This window comes from Toxotes jaculatrix, chromosome 2 (assembly GCF_017976425.1).
Source record: "Toxotes jaculatrix isolate fToxJac2 chromosome 2, fToxJac2.pri, whole genome shotgun sequence".
Classification (NCBI taxonomy): domain Eukaryota; kingdom Metazoa; phylum Chordata; class Actinopteri; family Toxotidae; genus Toxotes; species Toxotes jaculatrix.
The window spans coordinates 24,134,018-24,151,702 of NC_054395.1; the positions used below are offsets into that span (position 1 = coordinate 24,134,018).

At 39.5% G+C, this 17,685-nt stretch overlaps 1 protein-coding gene across 1 annotated transcript in view; it reads left to right on the forward strand.

The window, feature by feature from the left end:
- The window catches only part of LOC121191945 (metabotropic glutamate receptor 4-like), a 104,360-nt gene that overhangs the window by 71,530 nt on the left and 15,145 nt on the right, over positions 1 to 17,685 (forward strand). The window contains exons 3-6 of the mRNA XM_041053434.1: positions 1,848 to 1,983; positions 4,782 to 4,936; positions 5,673 to 5,813; positions 16,359 to 16,559. Of these exons, the coding sequence (XP_040909368.1) occupies positions 1,848 to 1,983; positions 4,782 to 4,936; positions 5,673 to 5,813; positions 16,359 to 16,559 (633 nt within the window). The remainder of the gene's footprint in view (positions 1 to 1,847; positions 1,984 to 4,781; positions 4,937 to 5,672; positions 5,814 to 16,358; positions 16,560 to 17,685) is intronic.

The following is a 17,685-nucleotide window of genomic DNA, read 5'->3' on the forward strand; positions in this document are numbered from 1 at the left end:
TGCTATGACATTCTAACAAAATATGAAGTTCTACCAGCTTTTTTTTTTTTCTTTGATGGTGTGTCACCTTTTTCCTCTTTTGAACTGATTTGATTTTTGAGGTTGAGCACCCAAAAGGGATGCACACAGGTTTCCCTTTTTTGGATATCTTTGCCTCATGTCTTTCCTCCCTGCATCCTCCCTCCAACTCTCCCACCTCATAGCTGGAAACCCTCAAACAACATTTCATTTTTAGATCCTGTATTTCATAGTATAACATCTGTTTTGTAACCCTTGAAATCCTAAACTCTTGAATGATGTAATCTGTGTTAATTGTGATATTTGATTTAGGTTTAAAAGTGAAAAATAAGCAAAGGGGGGTGTTGATGTGGCTGTGCTGAAATTAAAAAAAAAAAAAGAAGAAGAAATCCTGCTTGAGTGCAGACATCCTCCTACAACGCACAATAACAAGACATGGGCCAGCACACACAAAGGAACGAGTCTATTTCTCTAGTGAAGGAGGCGCTAATCCATTAACCAGCCAAGTGGATGTATAAGCCAGAACTATTGTCTTGCAGCTGTGACATGCACAACAGCAAGAAACCTATACACACAGCCTTTCCAGAAAAAAAAAAAAAAGAAACAGTCCCTGTGAAATAGCAAAACCACGGGTTTGTAGAAAAAGGAAACATCATTAAATTCATCCACAGTGTACAATCAAAACAATAGCGCGAGGCCACTGACTGAAGCCCCTCACTGACTTAACCGGAAGTGACTTTTTGTACCCATGAGCAAAGCAGCCCAACATCATTGTTAATTTAATGGCATCCCCTTTTCTTTGCTCATATTTCCAGTTTCCCAACCTATTAGTATCTGAGCTGAGGCCAGGCTTTGCTTTATGGTGTGAGTCTGGCTGCCATGAACTGAACTGAGGGTATTATCCCTGCATTGATTGTTCATTGGGCTGGCTTTGTACTGGGTCACGAAAGGGAAATTCATTAGCATGCACATATTCTCTGTGGCATTTTGGCAGAGCGACAAAACAGTCATCCTGAAATGTTGCATTGGGAATTAAAAAGCCTTAGCTTGTTGATAACCAGGGGATGTTCCCTGCTGCCTTTAGGGTTGTGTTCAGCACCAGAGCATCTCTAAGGGTGAGGACTCTCTTCAGACTGATGCATGGGGAATTATTGTCGGTGTAGGTATTGTGCTGGCTGCTGCCTAACAAGCTAAACTAATCAATTTCACTGGACAACACTACAGGTTTACTAGCGAGTACCTAAATGACAGATTTAATCGGACATTAAGGTAAAATATCTCATGTCTCTTCTCTCTTTCTATTTCAAATGTGGCTCCATCTTTAGGCAAGTACCAGAATTTAGAAGGACACATTTAGTAAACAGTAGTTTGTAGGTTAGTTTGAACAGAAGGAACCAGTTTTCAATTACAAAATGTAAGTACTTCCAAATGCTACCAAATTCCCTGGTCTCACTGACAGAACCATAACCTGAATTGATGGGTCTCCATGTCTTAAAGCTGCCTCTTGTTGTCCAAGGAAAGATTTTTTTTTATACCTTACATTCCTCATGCTGTGAAATATTGAACCTGTACACATTTAATAGTGCATCTACCATAAAAAAACAAAGTCTAAAGGATTGGAAAAGATTTGTGTGAGTTTAAAAAAAAGAAGACTCCAACAGATATTTGTGGGTCACCAAGAGCTTGGAAAAGACCAGTGAAATCGCAGCATTAATATGCAGCCAAAGTTAAAATCTCTGCTGATGAGATCTGTTCTGATGTTTTATAGAAGAATGGGCCAGTTTTCTTTTTTTATTCTCTTCAACTTTTCTCTTCTGTCTTCCAATTAGGTGGCCTGTGCATTTCACAGTCTGTGAAAATACCACGTGAACCAAGAGCTGGAGAGTTTGACAAGATCATTCGCAGGCTGAGTGAGAACCCCAACGCCCGAGTGGTCATTATCTTTGCCAATGAGGATGACATCAGGTGAGCGCAGTGTCTTCTTAACTGCTGTCAATTAACATCACTTTTCTCAGCCAGTGTTGGAGACTTGCTTAATAACATTTACCTGCCAGTTTACAAATACACTGAGTTTTGAAGAGTTGAAGTAAAGCAGTTTAAGAGTTGTCCTAAATCTGCTAACGTCTGAACTGATAAATGTTGTTTAGTAATGTCATAACCTGAGGCCGCCTTTGAAGCTGACGTTGAAATATCACAAGTGTCTCCTGTTTGTGTATTAAGACATTGAACTGCCCTTTTCTTGTAAAATACAGTCTGCTACCCACATGTTAATATTCATAAGTCACAAATGGCAAATATGCTTATATTTGGCTGTATTACAGTATATTACAGGCAAGTGAAGCAGTTTTAAACACAGAGATAACAAAAACTGTGTGATTTAATGCTACCTAATCGAACAGCCCTGCAAATAACTAAAACCCCGTGGTGGAATGTAACTATATACATGTACTTAAGTATGGTTTTGAGGTAGTTGGGCTTGGGGATTTCCATTTTATGCTACTTTATACTCCACTTCATTTCCAAGGAAAATATTACACTACATTTAACAGCTCTAGTTCTCGTTACTTTGCGAGATTACATATGAAAAAATATGTTAAACAAATAAAATTATGCCCTTTGGTAGCTTAAACTATCCAGCTGAAATATTAAAATGCAGTCTGCATATTAACGCATCAGTAATAATAACCCAATAATAGAATATACATAACACTAGATTACTGGATGAATCTTCATTATATGTGTTTCTAATATTTTGCTCAGTCCCCTATGTCCTTTCTATCTGATTAACAGCTTTATAATCCAATTTGACATCTATTCTGCTGTCCCCATCTACTTGAATCAGAGCGTACTACACAAAGTTCAGTTAACAGTGTCCCTGGTTTCCTTGTGGGGACAGCAATGTATCAATTTAAATTCATTATCTACTATTAAGACTGATTGAGACTGTATTGAGAATGAATTAATTAGCGGTAGGCTGCATCAACACTCAGAGCACTGTTGTGGCTTTGTAAGGGAAAATGTTTCCCAGCAACCAGTTAGTAGGCCAGTGTATTCCTAGTGGAAGTGGGCAGCGATTTGAGGCGGTCTCTTGATGATGACCAGGGCAGAAGTCCCAGTGCTCATTGACTTAATCCGGTCCTGATAACGGGTAATAGTCTGGATATATAGTAATTACAGAAAGCCAGGGGGATTTCAGCGCTGCATGCCGGCTCTATCCTTGAACCCAGCCAGTGTGAGCTGGCAGGAGCCTAATAAGAACCAAAAAATGCCTACATAGAAAGTATAAGAGACCTGAGCTGTTCTGATGAAGCCTTTTCATGTGATATTTAACCAGTTATATTAATATACCGCCTTGTTCCAGGGTTATAAAGTATAAGGAAAATAACGTTTCTGGTTTAGCCTTTCATAATCTAGCCAGGTAATTAGCTTCGCCCAGTGGGCTGGTATGTACTTTAGGTATGCGAATATTTAACAATAAATTCCTCCACCAGATTAATTTACAAGAACACAAACTAGACATGGTATTTTGACCTTTTCAACACCCCAAAATCTTTATGGTTTTGGATGGCAAAATGCCACATAACACCTACAGCCTCTATAATGAATGTTTTTACCCTGCAAATGACTGTGTAATGTGAACACCCCAAGCGGTCAAACAACCAAGTATTGCAAGCAGCAAAATAACAAACAAGTAACAACTTTATTTAAGGTTACACTGAGGTTTTACTGTAACAAGATTACAGTTTTACTCATGGTAGAGAACTTAGGTTAGTAACTGAGCCTGAGCTGTAAAAGTTGCAGGGAAGTGTATGACCGTCCATGACCCTGACACAACACCTTTACTTCTCACTTTATTTTTATATCAGACTTGTCAGACTGTCAAGTCATGTCTCCCTTATGTAACCTCCTGACGGTGGGAAAATCTATTTCTCTCATTCTTCCTACATGAAGCACATAATTGCATCTTAAGACATGCTCATTTCGCTAAATGTCTGGAGACTAGGGTCTGGGAAAAAAAAATCACTAACAATCAAACATAAAACCTCAGGGTCATAACTATGGTAAAGAGACATGAAGTTAGTAGAGTGACTCACTGTTCGCCCACTCTGCATCTTACAAAAACCTGATTATTTTACAAGGTTATACCATAGTTCTTCATGCAACTACAAAGTCTTACCTCAGCTACCTTGCCTCAGCTATCTTACCTTACCTTGTAAAAAAAAGCTGATGTTGTGTTCAATACAATATGACGCTTAATATTTATTTTTTTGCTGTAGCATCTTTGGGGCACTATAAGGGTCAGTATTGCTTCACATGCCAGGTGGCTGGGTTTAAATTTTATGTTGCTGTGCTCAAGCTTTCTTGATGTAACTCTGCTGCTACAGCAGAGCTTGCTTGCAGTTTTTTACGACTCCCCAAACTTACTTCCACTGGCAACAAGCCTGGACAAATGTGGCAAGGTTATCATTCTGCCACAGCCGGGACGAACTCCACTGCACTGGGAATGGATAGGGTGTCTGTGGTGGCTTTTCAATTTTACTAAAGTGCCCTCAGCACAACTTTGAGACTCAGAACAGAATATTCTCGTCATGGAATCAGCTGTATGGCAGCTACTCTTTAGAGTGCATTTAAGCAGGAACCTTCTTTCATAGGTGATGTGCGACTGTATGTGAAATGAAATATATCAGAAAACAAATAAAAAGCACTGACAGCACCAAGTTATATGGTCTTATTATACATCACTCTGCTTCTCTGTCCCAAAGGCGGCTCCTTCAAGCAGCTAAGAAGGCCAATCAAACCGGCCATTTCATCTGGGTAGGTTCAGACAGCTGGGGCTCCAAAATCGCCCCAATTCTCAACCAGGAAGAAATGGCAGAAGGCGCTGTCACAATCCTACCAAAACGACAGTCCATCAAAGGTATTCATATTTCCTAACCATACTTTACACAGTGCTCACAACTATTTGGTTTTTGTCACTTTTCTACTCACTGTTATTGTGTGCTTGCCTCCACTGATCCTGCCTCCCTTCTACATTCAGCATATAGGATTTCAGTGCTTCTGCTGTGTATTGTTTTGGGCACAAAGTGTTGTGTCATCACAGTTCCTTACCTTTCATGTGGATTAAATCAATAACCTATCATTTCATCATTTTCCTTATGTTATAATTGCATATGTAGGACTGCTGTGTTGGTACACACGCAAAGTTGTCAATGGACAAAAAAAGTATGGACTCAGACTACAGCTTAATGTATGTGAATACAACGAAATGCTGCAGTCTATTGTATGTTAACCATAACATACACCTCTAAGGCTTAAGACAATTCTGCACACCTTGACTAATTTTTAAAATCTCGTGGATTACATATAACAAAGTAAGCACAGTAAGAAAAGGATTGCCGTTTCTTTTGGGGGTTTTTTTCTCAGCTGCTTCTGCTCCAGTAAATCTCAGGCTGGGCTTTCAAGAAACACTAAATCCTTGGCTCGTTTGAAATCATCAGCAAAGTTATCCACTAGAACCATCAGCAACCAAATTTACATTTTGCTTATAAAGGATTTTAAATGGATAGTGACCTTAACCTGACACAGAGAGCCAATTCAAATGCAAAAATGTGAGAAATTAAATTCTAACAGCATCTGTCACCCACTTCTTTCAGGTTTCGATCGCTACTTCATCAGCCGAACATTAGAGAACAACAGAAGGAATATCTGGTTCGCAGAGTTCTGGGAGAATAACTTCCAGTGCAAGCTCAGTCGGCACGCTGTGAAGAAAGGATCTGGCATCAAAAAATGCACAAGTGAGTCTACTCTCGGTAGCAGTGAAGGCACTCGGTCAATGGAAAGCACTCAATCACTGACCAAGCATATTGATTGGGTCTGCGGTGTGTGTGCGCGTGCACAAGTGTGTGTGTGTGTGCTTGGTATGCATTGAGAAGTCTGTCATCAGGGAGAAAACAATCACACTTCTCTAATTTAGGTTAAATGTAATAGGTGCAGAAAACTGAATGTGAATATCTAATTTTGTCCGAGAGAAATTAATGTTCCCATTACATGTCTGTTGGCTAGTTCAATTTGCGGTGGGCGACAATAGCAATCACAAAACTATGCCACCGCATGCGCTGAAAACATAATCAATGGAAAATCCAATCATGCCATTAGAAACAAGCTTTCAGGTCACTGAAATCAGTAGTCTCTCCAGGTCCGTCTCCCACTCAGCCGCGCAGTGCAACACTGCATCCCAACTAGTCCAGATTGAGTGATTTAAACCTGGCAACAGTAATGTTTGCAGGCAATACATTCCTCATCTATCCATCTGTATGTTCGAGTATGCGTAACACAAAAATGGGCACTGTAGAAGCTGTCTGCTCTCTTCTATGTAGGAATATCCATCGGCTTGCAGGATTGCACCTGTCTTTCAAATATTTTAACACTGCCCATGTTAGAGTCCAGTCCAGTTAGATAAAAAGAAACTGGTTCCCTTAATACGACAAAATAACTGTACAATAGTGTTTAGAGGAGTAAAAGGCAGGGATTTAATGAACTACGGGATGCTATCAATCAACAGTATCAGTTTATTTATATCAACTCATAAAATAACTCTGTACACAAGTAAGTGATCACAGTTTGGGAGAATGCTAGGCACAAACATTGTCAATAAGGAAGACACTGAAGTGTTTATAACCAAAACAAGTGTGCAGTTAAACAACTGCAGTAACCTGGTAGCTAATGTTAAACAACCTGTTAGCCTGCCAGCCTGTTAAAAAGCCTTTATAACTGTCACCTGCAGCCAGCAGAGGGAGACCTCAATAGTTTGTTGATAAATCTGATATTTTTCGTTTGAACTGTACACAGTCATAGATTTTTGTTGGTATACGATAACACAGGTGATCAGGTGATTTTTTATGACTCCACGGTCTGTTATATATGTTGATCCCCCAACTATGTTAAAAGTTGCCACACTGAGCAGAGCACTGGCTAGCTGTAGCCCCAGTTTGAGCCTCTCAGCTACCAGTTGCAACCCAGATAAGTGTTGGCGGGAAAACGACATCGTACATGAGCAAGATTTATTCCTCTGCAGTGGCAGTAAACACAGCACATGGGCCCACCGATAACTGTGCTATATTCAGAGCTTAACAAGCTATTTAGGGCAGACAAAGAGTAACGTTAATCACAATAAACAGCATGGCTGTGGCTATGAACTGACAGTCCCCCACAGACACACACACAACGGAAAAGCCTCTCGTAACTGAGCTGCTAACCCAGTTATAAAACAGGTAACCACAACGAAACTCTCTGAGAGTACCATAAAGGTCTGACAGGACGTGCTCATGGCTGGTTAGCTCTTACTACCAGTCCTAACCTGACTACCAGTTCTGGACGGCAAGATATCCATGCCTGCCTGAGTAGTGGTGAGTCAGTGTCCCCCTGTACAATAACTCCCCCCCCCTCACATCACACACTGAATAGCAACAAGGCCATACCTCCTACAGTCTTTACTCCTCCACTCTACTATTGTAGTGACTTGCAGGGGTGTAGGAGAATAGCACGTCAGGCACATTGTGATCATTTAAATGGTTCTTTACTGAGGGAATACTGCTTTTGACATGTCTACACAATGACAGGCAGAAACAAACAACTGAATGAGGCAAGAACTTTTCTTTGCTATTAACTTCAAAAAACGAAGGATGTGATTTGTGATGTGACCTTTTCATACAGCCAAGTGTTGCATGTGGCTATTAGCTGGACAGCTCATTAACTTAGCAGGCTAAGTTTGCTGTAACAAGCTGCAGGGCAAGCCATGGGACACTGCGATTTGTGAAAATCAATCAATAAGCGATCATCAGATTGATCAATCAGTAACAAAGTCAAAACAGATCATGATCTTAGAAATATATATGAGACATATCACAAGGAAATTATGTATAACCGATGTGCGAGTGCGACAAGGGCACGCAGCAGGTGTGGAGTCTGACATGTTGAGCTCGAGCTGTTGAACTTGAATGATTTTAGATTTAGGTTCAAATTTTTGTGATCCTCATAAGACAAAACAACACGGACAGAAACAACTTGCTGTTCAAGCATCCTGGAGATATTGTGGCACTCTTATTTTGTGATGGAGGCATCAGTGCAATGTATAGGACAGATGGTGTAGTAGCACTGCCGATAAAATGTGAACATTTTCCTGAACTGACAGCTGTTTTTATTAGATTTATTCTTATTAGAGGACATCACATAATAAACACTGCATCTCACTGTTTACTTGCTTAGTCAGTGAATCATGTATAATTCTATTTTCTGGCTTCCTATTCCAGCTGATATAGGACACTGCAACCTCAAAATGTCACCAAATACCATAGGAGACATACTAAATTGGTACAATAGATGAACAGGACAAGCTAACCAATTAAGCAGAGATTTAATTGTCACCTCTCTTAACAACACTGTGTCCCTTGGCAAAAGATAGAGATGCTTCCAACAATCCACACTTGCAGGTTTCAGGAGAACACGTAATCTTAAATTATTTCTGTATCTATCAGCTGTCATGGTGGCTGCTCTTGAGCTAAATTGCTGCAGCCCCTTTTCTTCCTCTGAGTAGCCTCTGGGGCACAGTGAATTTTTACAGGCACGAGGTACATTTCACTCACAGCCTCTTGCAAGTGCTATCCTCCCCATTGTTCCTTTTGCAGGCACAATCATTTCCTGTCCCCACATTTGGTGTTTGTTAGTCACAATTATATTGTATTGAATAGACCGTGCATAGTAAATCAAGCAAAACGTTACAAGCAAATTGTGGAGGAAACTTAAAACCTACATAGTGTCAAGAGTGTTTCAAATTACACTTAGTAAGTAGAAAAAGTAAATTCCTCCTGTGAAAATTTTTTGGAAGGCTGTAATCAATCACCAGGGACTGGAAAATGATATTCTTAAAGCACTAACATGATTAGATGGGCATGTAATTATTCTGTTTGTGTGATATCAAAGCTTTTAATCGCACAATACAAGTCACTGGCAACTGATTTATGTGTTATAACAGCAGGGTAGTAACAGGACTGAGACATTAAAGTGTATCTGACTTAGAGTGCAAGGAAAACAACACAGTGTGCAGATGTATAATTCACATCCTATTGCTGCATCCCTTCCCACTGTTGTTGTATTTGATGCCCCAGAGGCCAAGGTTGACTTTTGTAGTTTCAGATCTACATTGTCATCCCCAACCCACAGGTTATTTTACTACTCTGTATGAATATTCCCAGAGTGCAGCAAAACACTATCGAGAGTGCCTGTATGTGGGTCCTAACCTACTTTAAGTCTTCACATATATGTTAAAATAAAAGCAAAGTGCATCACAAAGTTACTATAGGTATTAGTTATAAATAACCTATAATACTACATTGCTCCATATTTACTGCTACATGCCTGTCAAGCTTTCCATTCACACACATCACATGCAGTTTACCTTGACAATGGCAACCACTTGAAAATTCGCAACTCAAAATTCTTACTCTCCTGATTTCACACAGAGGGAGACAAAAGCAGGCGTCTAATTATTTGCTGAAATGACGATTGTCACTGGCAGCTTTTATCAGTCGTAACTAGTTAGATAAAGGTAACGTAAGCTTGTTACTGCTTCCAGCTGACTTGTTTTGAGACCAGAGTCTTTATGCACCTCTCGACGACATATGACTGAGGCTGGGCTGCACATTCCTCACCAGTCAAAGATCAAGGTAGTAGTCAGGTATTTAAACAAACCCCCTTGTTCTTATGCTGCAGTGTGGGGCTAGATATTCCAATAAGTTTGATAAGGAAGAATGTAAGATTAGGCTCTTACTGTTCTAACATAAATATGTTTTGCATGCTGTTTTGTATTTTCAAACAGTTTCCACTTTTGACGTAACAAGAGAAAAGGATTTGAGGATGAGGACTACACTAATCATGTCTGGAAAATGTAATGCTGCCTTAGGTAATGAGTTTAGTTGGAGCTGCTGGAGTGTAAAGTATTTCTGCGATAAGAAAAAGATATATCCAATACAATTAATGGCTGCAAATGCGAAAGTAAAAATTCTCAGCATGTGATTTAGGTCTCATTTATCAAAACATTTACACAAGTTAACTTCTTCTCAAAACTTCTGTTTCAAATTCGAAAACTTTGCTATCAGGCTTTCAAAAGGGCACTACCAGTTTCGCATCCAAAAAAGAAGTTTACATTAAATGTTTGATGTGTAGAATGCTATAATTCTCTCTGATCTGCTCGGACCATTCACTGTATGTGACACTATTTCACACTACTGAAGCATAAAACATGATCTACCTCTCTAAGAACGCTGTTCTGTTCTATAAAACCATGACAGTGCTTTACTTGTTCTAATTCTTCCTAATGCTTCATTTCAATTTGCATGTTAAAATATGTAACATATTAGAAAGCAGAATATGGAGAAGAGAGATTTTTTTTCCTCCTCCAGAGTCCAACCATGTTATGCACTATTTCCTGTAATGAAAGTTTTCTGTCTTGCTGGGCTGTTGGCCAAGGTGACAACCTCTGCAGGTGCGATGCCTCTTGCTGACGTCATTTCAGCACAAGTTGTGGTTCACAGTTTGAGCGAAGCCAACTGGCTTGAGTCACTGTGTTGCTTTGCATCCCTGCAGACATGAGTCATCAAGGCTACCAGACACGAGTACATGCCTGCTCAATTGTCTGACGCCCATTGCTCCGAGAAAACATCAAGGACGCCACGTGCAAGTACGCAGTTCAACGGCTCTTTGATTCTCTTGAGAGACAATGCAAATGTCAAGGAAAAGATGAACCAGAAAAGAACAAAAAGATGTTCTCTCCACAGCGCAGGAATTATTACTGACCTGCAGTGGTTTAGAACAATTACTCTGTATGCCAGCAACAAGGGTTCTTTTTTTTAAAAGTAATTTGATATCCCCAATTTCTTATGCCTCAACATTTCCCATAATGAATTCTTCTTTAAGAAAGAAATACTCAATTGCTATCCATAGCTTGCAGCTGCAACAATGAGCTCATTTCATCTGACTGACCGTGTCTTTGGAAGCAATGATGACAAGAACTGTCAAGCAGTGCGGCCTATTTCCGTCCCCTGGGTGATGGTGCCCAATCTCTTCAATTAGAATAAGAAAAGGGGAGGGGTTTGTAATGGTTGTCACCAAAAGTTTGTCAAGCCCCTTGCTAGGGCCACATTAGGAGATCATTTTAACTATTATTTTAGAAGCTTTCATACCTACAACATACATGTGACCGAAGGCAGATAATAACTGAGAACACACAGTGGCTGAATGTCATATATATATATATTATTGTATGTTTTCTGACACATTTAGACAAAAGTAAATTTCAGCAGTAATAACTTGTGGCCCAATATGACTGAACTTAAAAATACTCACTCTTTAAGATTAGAATAAATTATTAAAAACTGAGCTTATAGATTTGACCTAAAGCCTCACAAGAGTTTGAAAAAAGATAAAAAATATATACATGACAATGCAATTTACCCATTTTCCATTTATTTACTGATTGAGACTTTTTTCTTTTTGTGAGTATACGGAATCCTAAACACTGTACATTATTCTGAAATGTAGCTCGACTGTATCGTTACCTCGCCTGCGGTGACCCACTACAGTAAGTCAAAATGAAATGGGCCCAACCCAGGCCCAAAAGAACCATGCCGTCTGCTCATCTAAGCACATTAGTTGGACAGATAGCCTGTAATTTTCAGCATTACAAGGAAAGAAATCACAGCGTGCGAGAGTAATGAAATTTTCGCAACTCTCTACCTTGAATGAAAGGGAGGCAGAAAAGAAACAATTTGCCACCATTCAAAGGAATATAGTGAGCAAGAACATACAGTGTGACCTGGAGCTTTCTGGATCATTGTGTTCTTTCAGAATCTCAAGGTTGCCTTGATGAAAACTCCTACAGCACTGATAAAAAGATACAGTAGCAAGGTCTCATCTTCATTCACGTAATTGCTTGTTTTGCACTGCTGACTTACCTTCCTGCTGCACATCTTAACATTCAGTTAGTGTCCTTTCTCCCTTTTGATCAGCCATGTTTGCGCAGAAGAAACTCTTTTGACATACAGTATGTATGAGAGAGCCCACTGGAACGGCCAAAAGACACAAGTCGTGCTGCCCTCTTCTGTTTCCATCGCCTGTCTCGAGTTCCATCACAGTCAAGTTTTGTGGTTCGGTCATTTTAAGAGAAGACTTTGTAAAGTTTACAGCCTGCTACACTGTGGCTCCTGCATCGCTCTGCGTACCGTGAGGCAGCCCACAAAGTACGAGCCAACTTGGGGTCTTCTCGACTGATGCACCGATTCGCCGACTTTTAGGGGGACAGACCTAGTTAAAACTAAACATCAAAGACACTACTTTATTAATGATTTATTAACCCACAGGATCTGTGAGATCAAAGATTTGTACTTATTTATTTATTTATTTATTTATAAGGAGACATTAATCAATGTGCTTGTGTTTACCAGCCGTTTAATTTGAAACTGCTGTCCTTTGGCAAAATGTTTTGAGAACCACTGAAGCGAAAAAATTGATGCATTATTAGCAAAGACAAAAAGATTGACTTAAAAGACAGCAACTGCAACAAAGGAGACCAATCAAGACAGAAGTACACGCCATGCAAAGCAACTGGAAGCAGCAAAACATCGGGGTGACGATACAGCAGCAACACTCACTGTTGTAGCACAAAGCAACAAAACATAGCCAAGCAACTCTGACCACTGATGATAGCGGGATGGAAGTCACTCCACGGTAGAGTATTAACAGATGATTGGCTGAGACATCACTCTGACGAGGTCGAGAATATAGTGAGTAAAATTTGACATTGAAATGTAGGTACATTACAGTCGTTTCTATAGAGTAAGTTCATCATCATTGTCACAGCTGACGATTATTGTATGTATGTATGTTTTACATAGGGTGTGCATTAAAATTGGAGTCTGTATCGACAGGCACAAAACATCAATAGTTGACAGATTTCTCTCAGATTTCGCCTCAGATTTTTCTCAGTCCTTCCATCTTTTGCTCTTTGTATTCCACCTCACATCTCCTCAGAGTTGGTAGAAGAGGAGAGTTAATGAGAAACATGGGAGAAAATGAGGCCTGGTAAAAATGCATTGGGTAAACACCCAAACCCAGACTTAACATACAAATTACAATTTTCATTCTACCCCAGTGATTGGCAAACTGAAATCTAAGGGGTGACACGATGATTAAAGGGATAAGAAAGAAAAAAAACAACAACACTGTTGCACAAGATGATGTTTACGTCTTGTAATTTTTCTATATTTTTCTTTTTTCATTTGAAATACTGGACCTTGTTCACATTCATAAAAATGTTTATAATGAAATACCACACAAGGTCAGATCCTGTGACAAGGGATCCAAGCACATGTTGCTTCATTTCAATGGGTCAAAAGTCAAAAAGGTTGAACCTTGTGGGGAAACTGGAGCTTTAGAAACATCTCGCCATTAATGAGTCGAACATCTCTGTGTATTTATGTGCAAAAGAGAGAGGAAGAGAAAGAGTGGTTCAGAGAAACAGAGTGAAAGAGAGAGTGAAAGAGAAAGAGAGAGACATTAAAAGGAGAAAGGCTGTGACAGCCACAAAAAGAGATGGACTGCCTATTCCAGCTTCACTTTGCCTGTAGCACACATTTGTAGAATAAGTGCCGATATTCAGGCTCTTTAAACATTCAGAGCCTTGTCGCTGATGTTAAATTGCCTCTCCTAAGCGAGCAAATTCTGGGGAGCATATATAGATAATAACAACAAGACAAACAAAAACTATTCATCTGTTTAGAGCTGGCACTTGTTAAAATGAACGGTCTCTGCTGAGATAAGAAATTCTTGCCACAGACATCTTACAAAACAGGGGTCCCCTTTATCAGCTGCCTCACGTTGTGTTTTTGTTATCTGATCAGGAGACACTGTTTACATTGTCTTGTGCTCTGCTCGTCTTGACGCAAACTTGTAAATGAAACAGTGAAAAGGATCAAGAATTTGTTCAGTAAGATGGACGTTAACCATAATTGAAAGCAAGGATGCAAAAGACCTCTAATACTGCTCACTTGAAGACGGCGAGCAAATCATTTATATTATATATTTATGCATAATTATAACCAAATGTCAAAGCAATAACAACTCTTTGGTTATTAGGAAACAGCCTGCAAAAAGCCCACAGCCATTAGCACACCAAATTGATTCTGGTCACTTTTTCCACTTTTCCACATTATGTGTTATTGACATGAGCTATTATTCAGAAGCACTCTTTCAAGTCAATCTTTAATGGTATGAAGATGAAATTAAGTGATGTAATACAAATTACTCAATTTCCAAACATTTTTTTTTCCCCCTCAAGTTGAACACAGTTCAAAATCAGGGGATTTAATTATTCTAAAAAATCATCACCTTTCAAAGCACAAGGAAACAGACTGACAGACGATCTACTGAGTCACTGCAAATTAAGCTCTATTACAGAACGTCAGAATTCTTTGCTTTGACTTTAATGAGCTCTTAAGACATTGTCACAAAGAATAAAAAAAAAACATCAAATGCTATCTGTAACTTCAACAATCACTTGTCTTCCCTGTCTCTGATTACAGAAAGTATCATATATCCTTGGGGGATTCGCTTGCTTTGCTCTGTAATTGACACGCTTTTAAAACTTAAAGTGTCTCTCAAAAGACTTTTCTGTCACATTCAAGGCAATAACACCGCACACAACTAATTTCGGAGTCAGTCTGTAATCCTCTCACATTCATAGAAAGCGGGGAGTGAGCAGCGCACTAGAAGGAAAGAATGGCAGTGCTCAGTGGGTTATAAATAAAAGATGGTTAAAGTAGTACACATGTGGAGTGTGTGTGTTTACTCAGCCCTCTTCATCACAGCTGTACCAGCACTAAAATCTGTGACAGAACAAACTGTGAGATCTGTGAGTTTGTCCTGTTCCCGTTCTGCTAATTATCTTACCATTTTTGTTATTTTGAGATTTAAGAATTAAATAATTATAAACAAATAAATAAATAAAAATTAAAAACAAAAAAACAAAGAACAAAAAACTTTGGTGCAGGTTTTGAGGGCACAGTCAGCTTTAGCTGCAAACAAGTAAAGCTATCAGTCACTGAGTAAACAAAGGATTACCTTCATCTAGGCTTACTGGTACCACATAGCACAAGGAAAATTCTACAATTACCAGCAGGTCTTAATTTGAATTTGCACTGCAGTTCCTCTATTAATTCTAACAAACCCAAACAAGTAAACAAGATGCTTACAGCAGACTGACTGATGTTTGTACTTTTAAAGGTTTGCAATCTTGTAGTTCTATTCCTGTCTCTTCTTCCTGTTGCTGCATATGAGTTAAAGCAGTAACAGTGTTCCTCTTTCTGCTCAACTTATCCGACAGGGCACTGGCTAGTAAAAGGATTAAGGGGCTAATTGAAACCTTGCTTGGCGATTAAAACATTTTCAAAGCATTAGAACAACCTCAGCCATGATTAATGTACACCTGTCATAACTAATTACATTAATACTGAAGAATGATTAGGCCTGTCTTGGCTGTGTCTCCCACTTCGCCTCAACCACTCTATAACACTCTCTGCTCTTGATTAATAGATGTGAGGTGGCACCTGACTTTGAGGGGATAAACACTAGGAGATCATCTAAACAAGACCTGATAGTGCTCCGACAATGTTCCCAAGCAAGATTTCCGATCTATATTCGTATTGACAATCTATTTGAAACATCTTACAATCTTTGCATGGTGCTATGCAGTACTGCAAAGCCTTTTAGGTGCAATGAAGAAGGCAGGTTAGGATATATGAACCAAACGAGTCTGTTGAATAATGTTGAGTGGGCTTAATCAGAGATCGACATACCATAATGAGAAAGGCTGCACATGAGGCTATTTTGGATTTGTGAAAGAGAATCTGTGATTGATGTCTAGAGGAAATAGTATATAATTTGTGGTTAACATGCACAATTCAATGCCAATCTCTAAATAAACTAAATATGGTGGGGGAAAAAAAAGATGAGTTCACAAATGAGTAATCAGGCCTCTTGAAAGGCTATCATTTGCTTGATTTTACATATCCAGCAATCATTGTTTAGTTCTTTCATTTCGGACTGATTGTGGTGCAGCGTTCTTATTTCCTGTCAAGGCTGCCAGTAAAACACAGCATGGGAACATGCATAAGTTAAATCAAACAGGTTATCATATCTCTCCAAGTACTTATGAATGAATCAAGTCCAGTGCGGTGCAGCGGAATAATTTCGTGAGCTCTAATTCTTGTGTTGTTAATGTTTTCTTTCAGATCACGAGCGGATTGGGAAAGATTCTTCGTACGAACAGGAGGGGAAGGTACAGTTTGTGATTGACGCTGTTTATGCTATGGCTCATGCTCTACACAACATGCACAAAGATCTTTGTCCTGGCAAAGTTGGCCTCTGCTCCAAGATGGATACCATCAACGGCACACTGCTGCTCAAGTACATCCGCAATGTCAACTTCACAGGTGTGTATTTCCTTATTCTACCCATGTAGGTTCGCACCCATGTGTATATGTACTGTACATAAAGCACAAGTTGTTTATCACTGGCCAAATTCCTCAATTCCTCTCAGCGAGACTGTATATGGTATCACAAGAAGTCACTTTATTTCTACCAAAGCATTCTTAGACCACTGTATCATTCGGAGACATTTGTGCTGTACTATCTGAAGCAACTCATACGTCCTATTTTTGGGTTCAATAGCACACTCATGCAGAGGCTTTGTGAGTATACAGTGGTCTCCAATTATCAGGCTACTGAATGTAAATTACTCCCAGCAAGTATAAGAGGCTGAAATCTGTAGGAGGGTTGACAATCAGCGGCAGAACAGCGTGTTTTATCATAGCTGATGATGTGCAGGAACTGTGCTTTGTGAGATTTCCCGCCTTATCTTGTCAGCATTGAATTGCCCACGCAAGAGATCTCCTGTTAGAAGTGCACTGGCTGCTGAGTTAAAATTGTACATAAGTGAGAAAGGGGAGAGAGTTAGAAGGCAGCACCAGCAAAAACAGGCATCAGTGGTTGTCCTATGTAAACCTAAATTCTGGCAAATAGAGTATGCAGTTATATCCAACAAGAAACCAGAAAGAAGTATGAGTTAAAGGCACTTGCTGTATGTACACACAACACAGGTCACATAGCATTGACCCTTCCATTGTATAACTTTTTGTAAAAGAGTCCAGCAATCATATATCAATATCGGCCAGTATCAGCTTATTGCGGATACAGGTGTATATGTCGGCCGATAAGTAACAAGAAATTGCAGCACACACATGCTGCAAAAGGTCTGAGGCCATTAGGAAACAGTGTCATTGAAATCAAATCTCCTATTTAGTGTGTATATGAACACAATATTAAAAAAACAAAACAACAAACATTGTCCAGGCTATATCCATTACGGAACTTGCGATTACAGGTTGAAGCCTTTGTGATTTTAAGTCATAACACTCCAACTTTTTAACTGTAACATCTGCTAAAATCTCTAAAAACAGCTACACGGTTCAGTCCTCTCAGTTCTGCTGTCGTGAGGAGCTGCCGTGCCTCAACTCACGCATGGATTTGTCTCTTTTGTCGAGCTGTGATATTTAATAT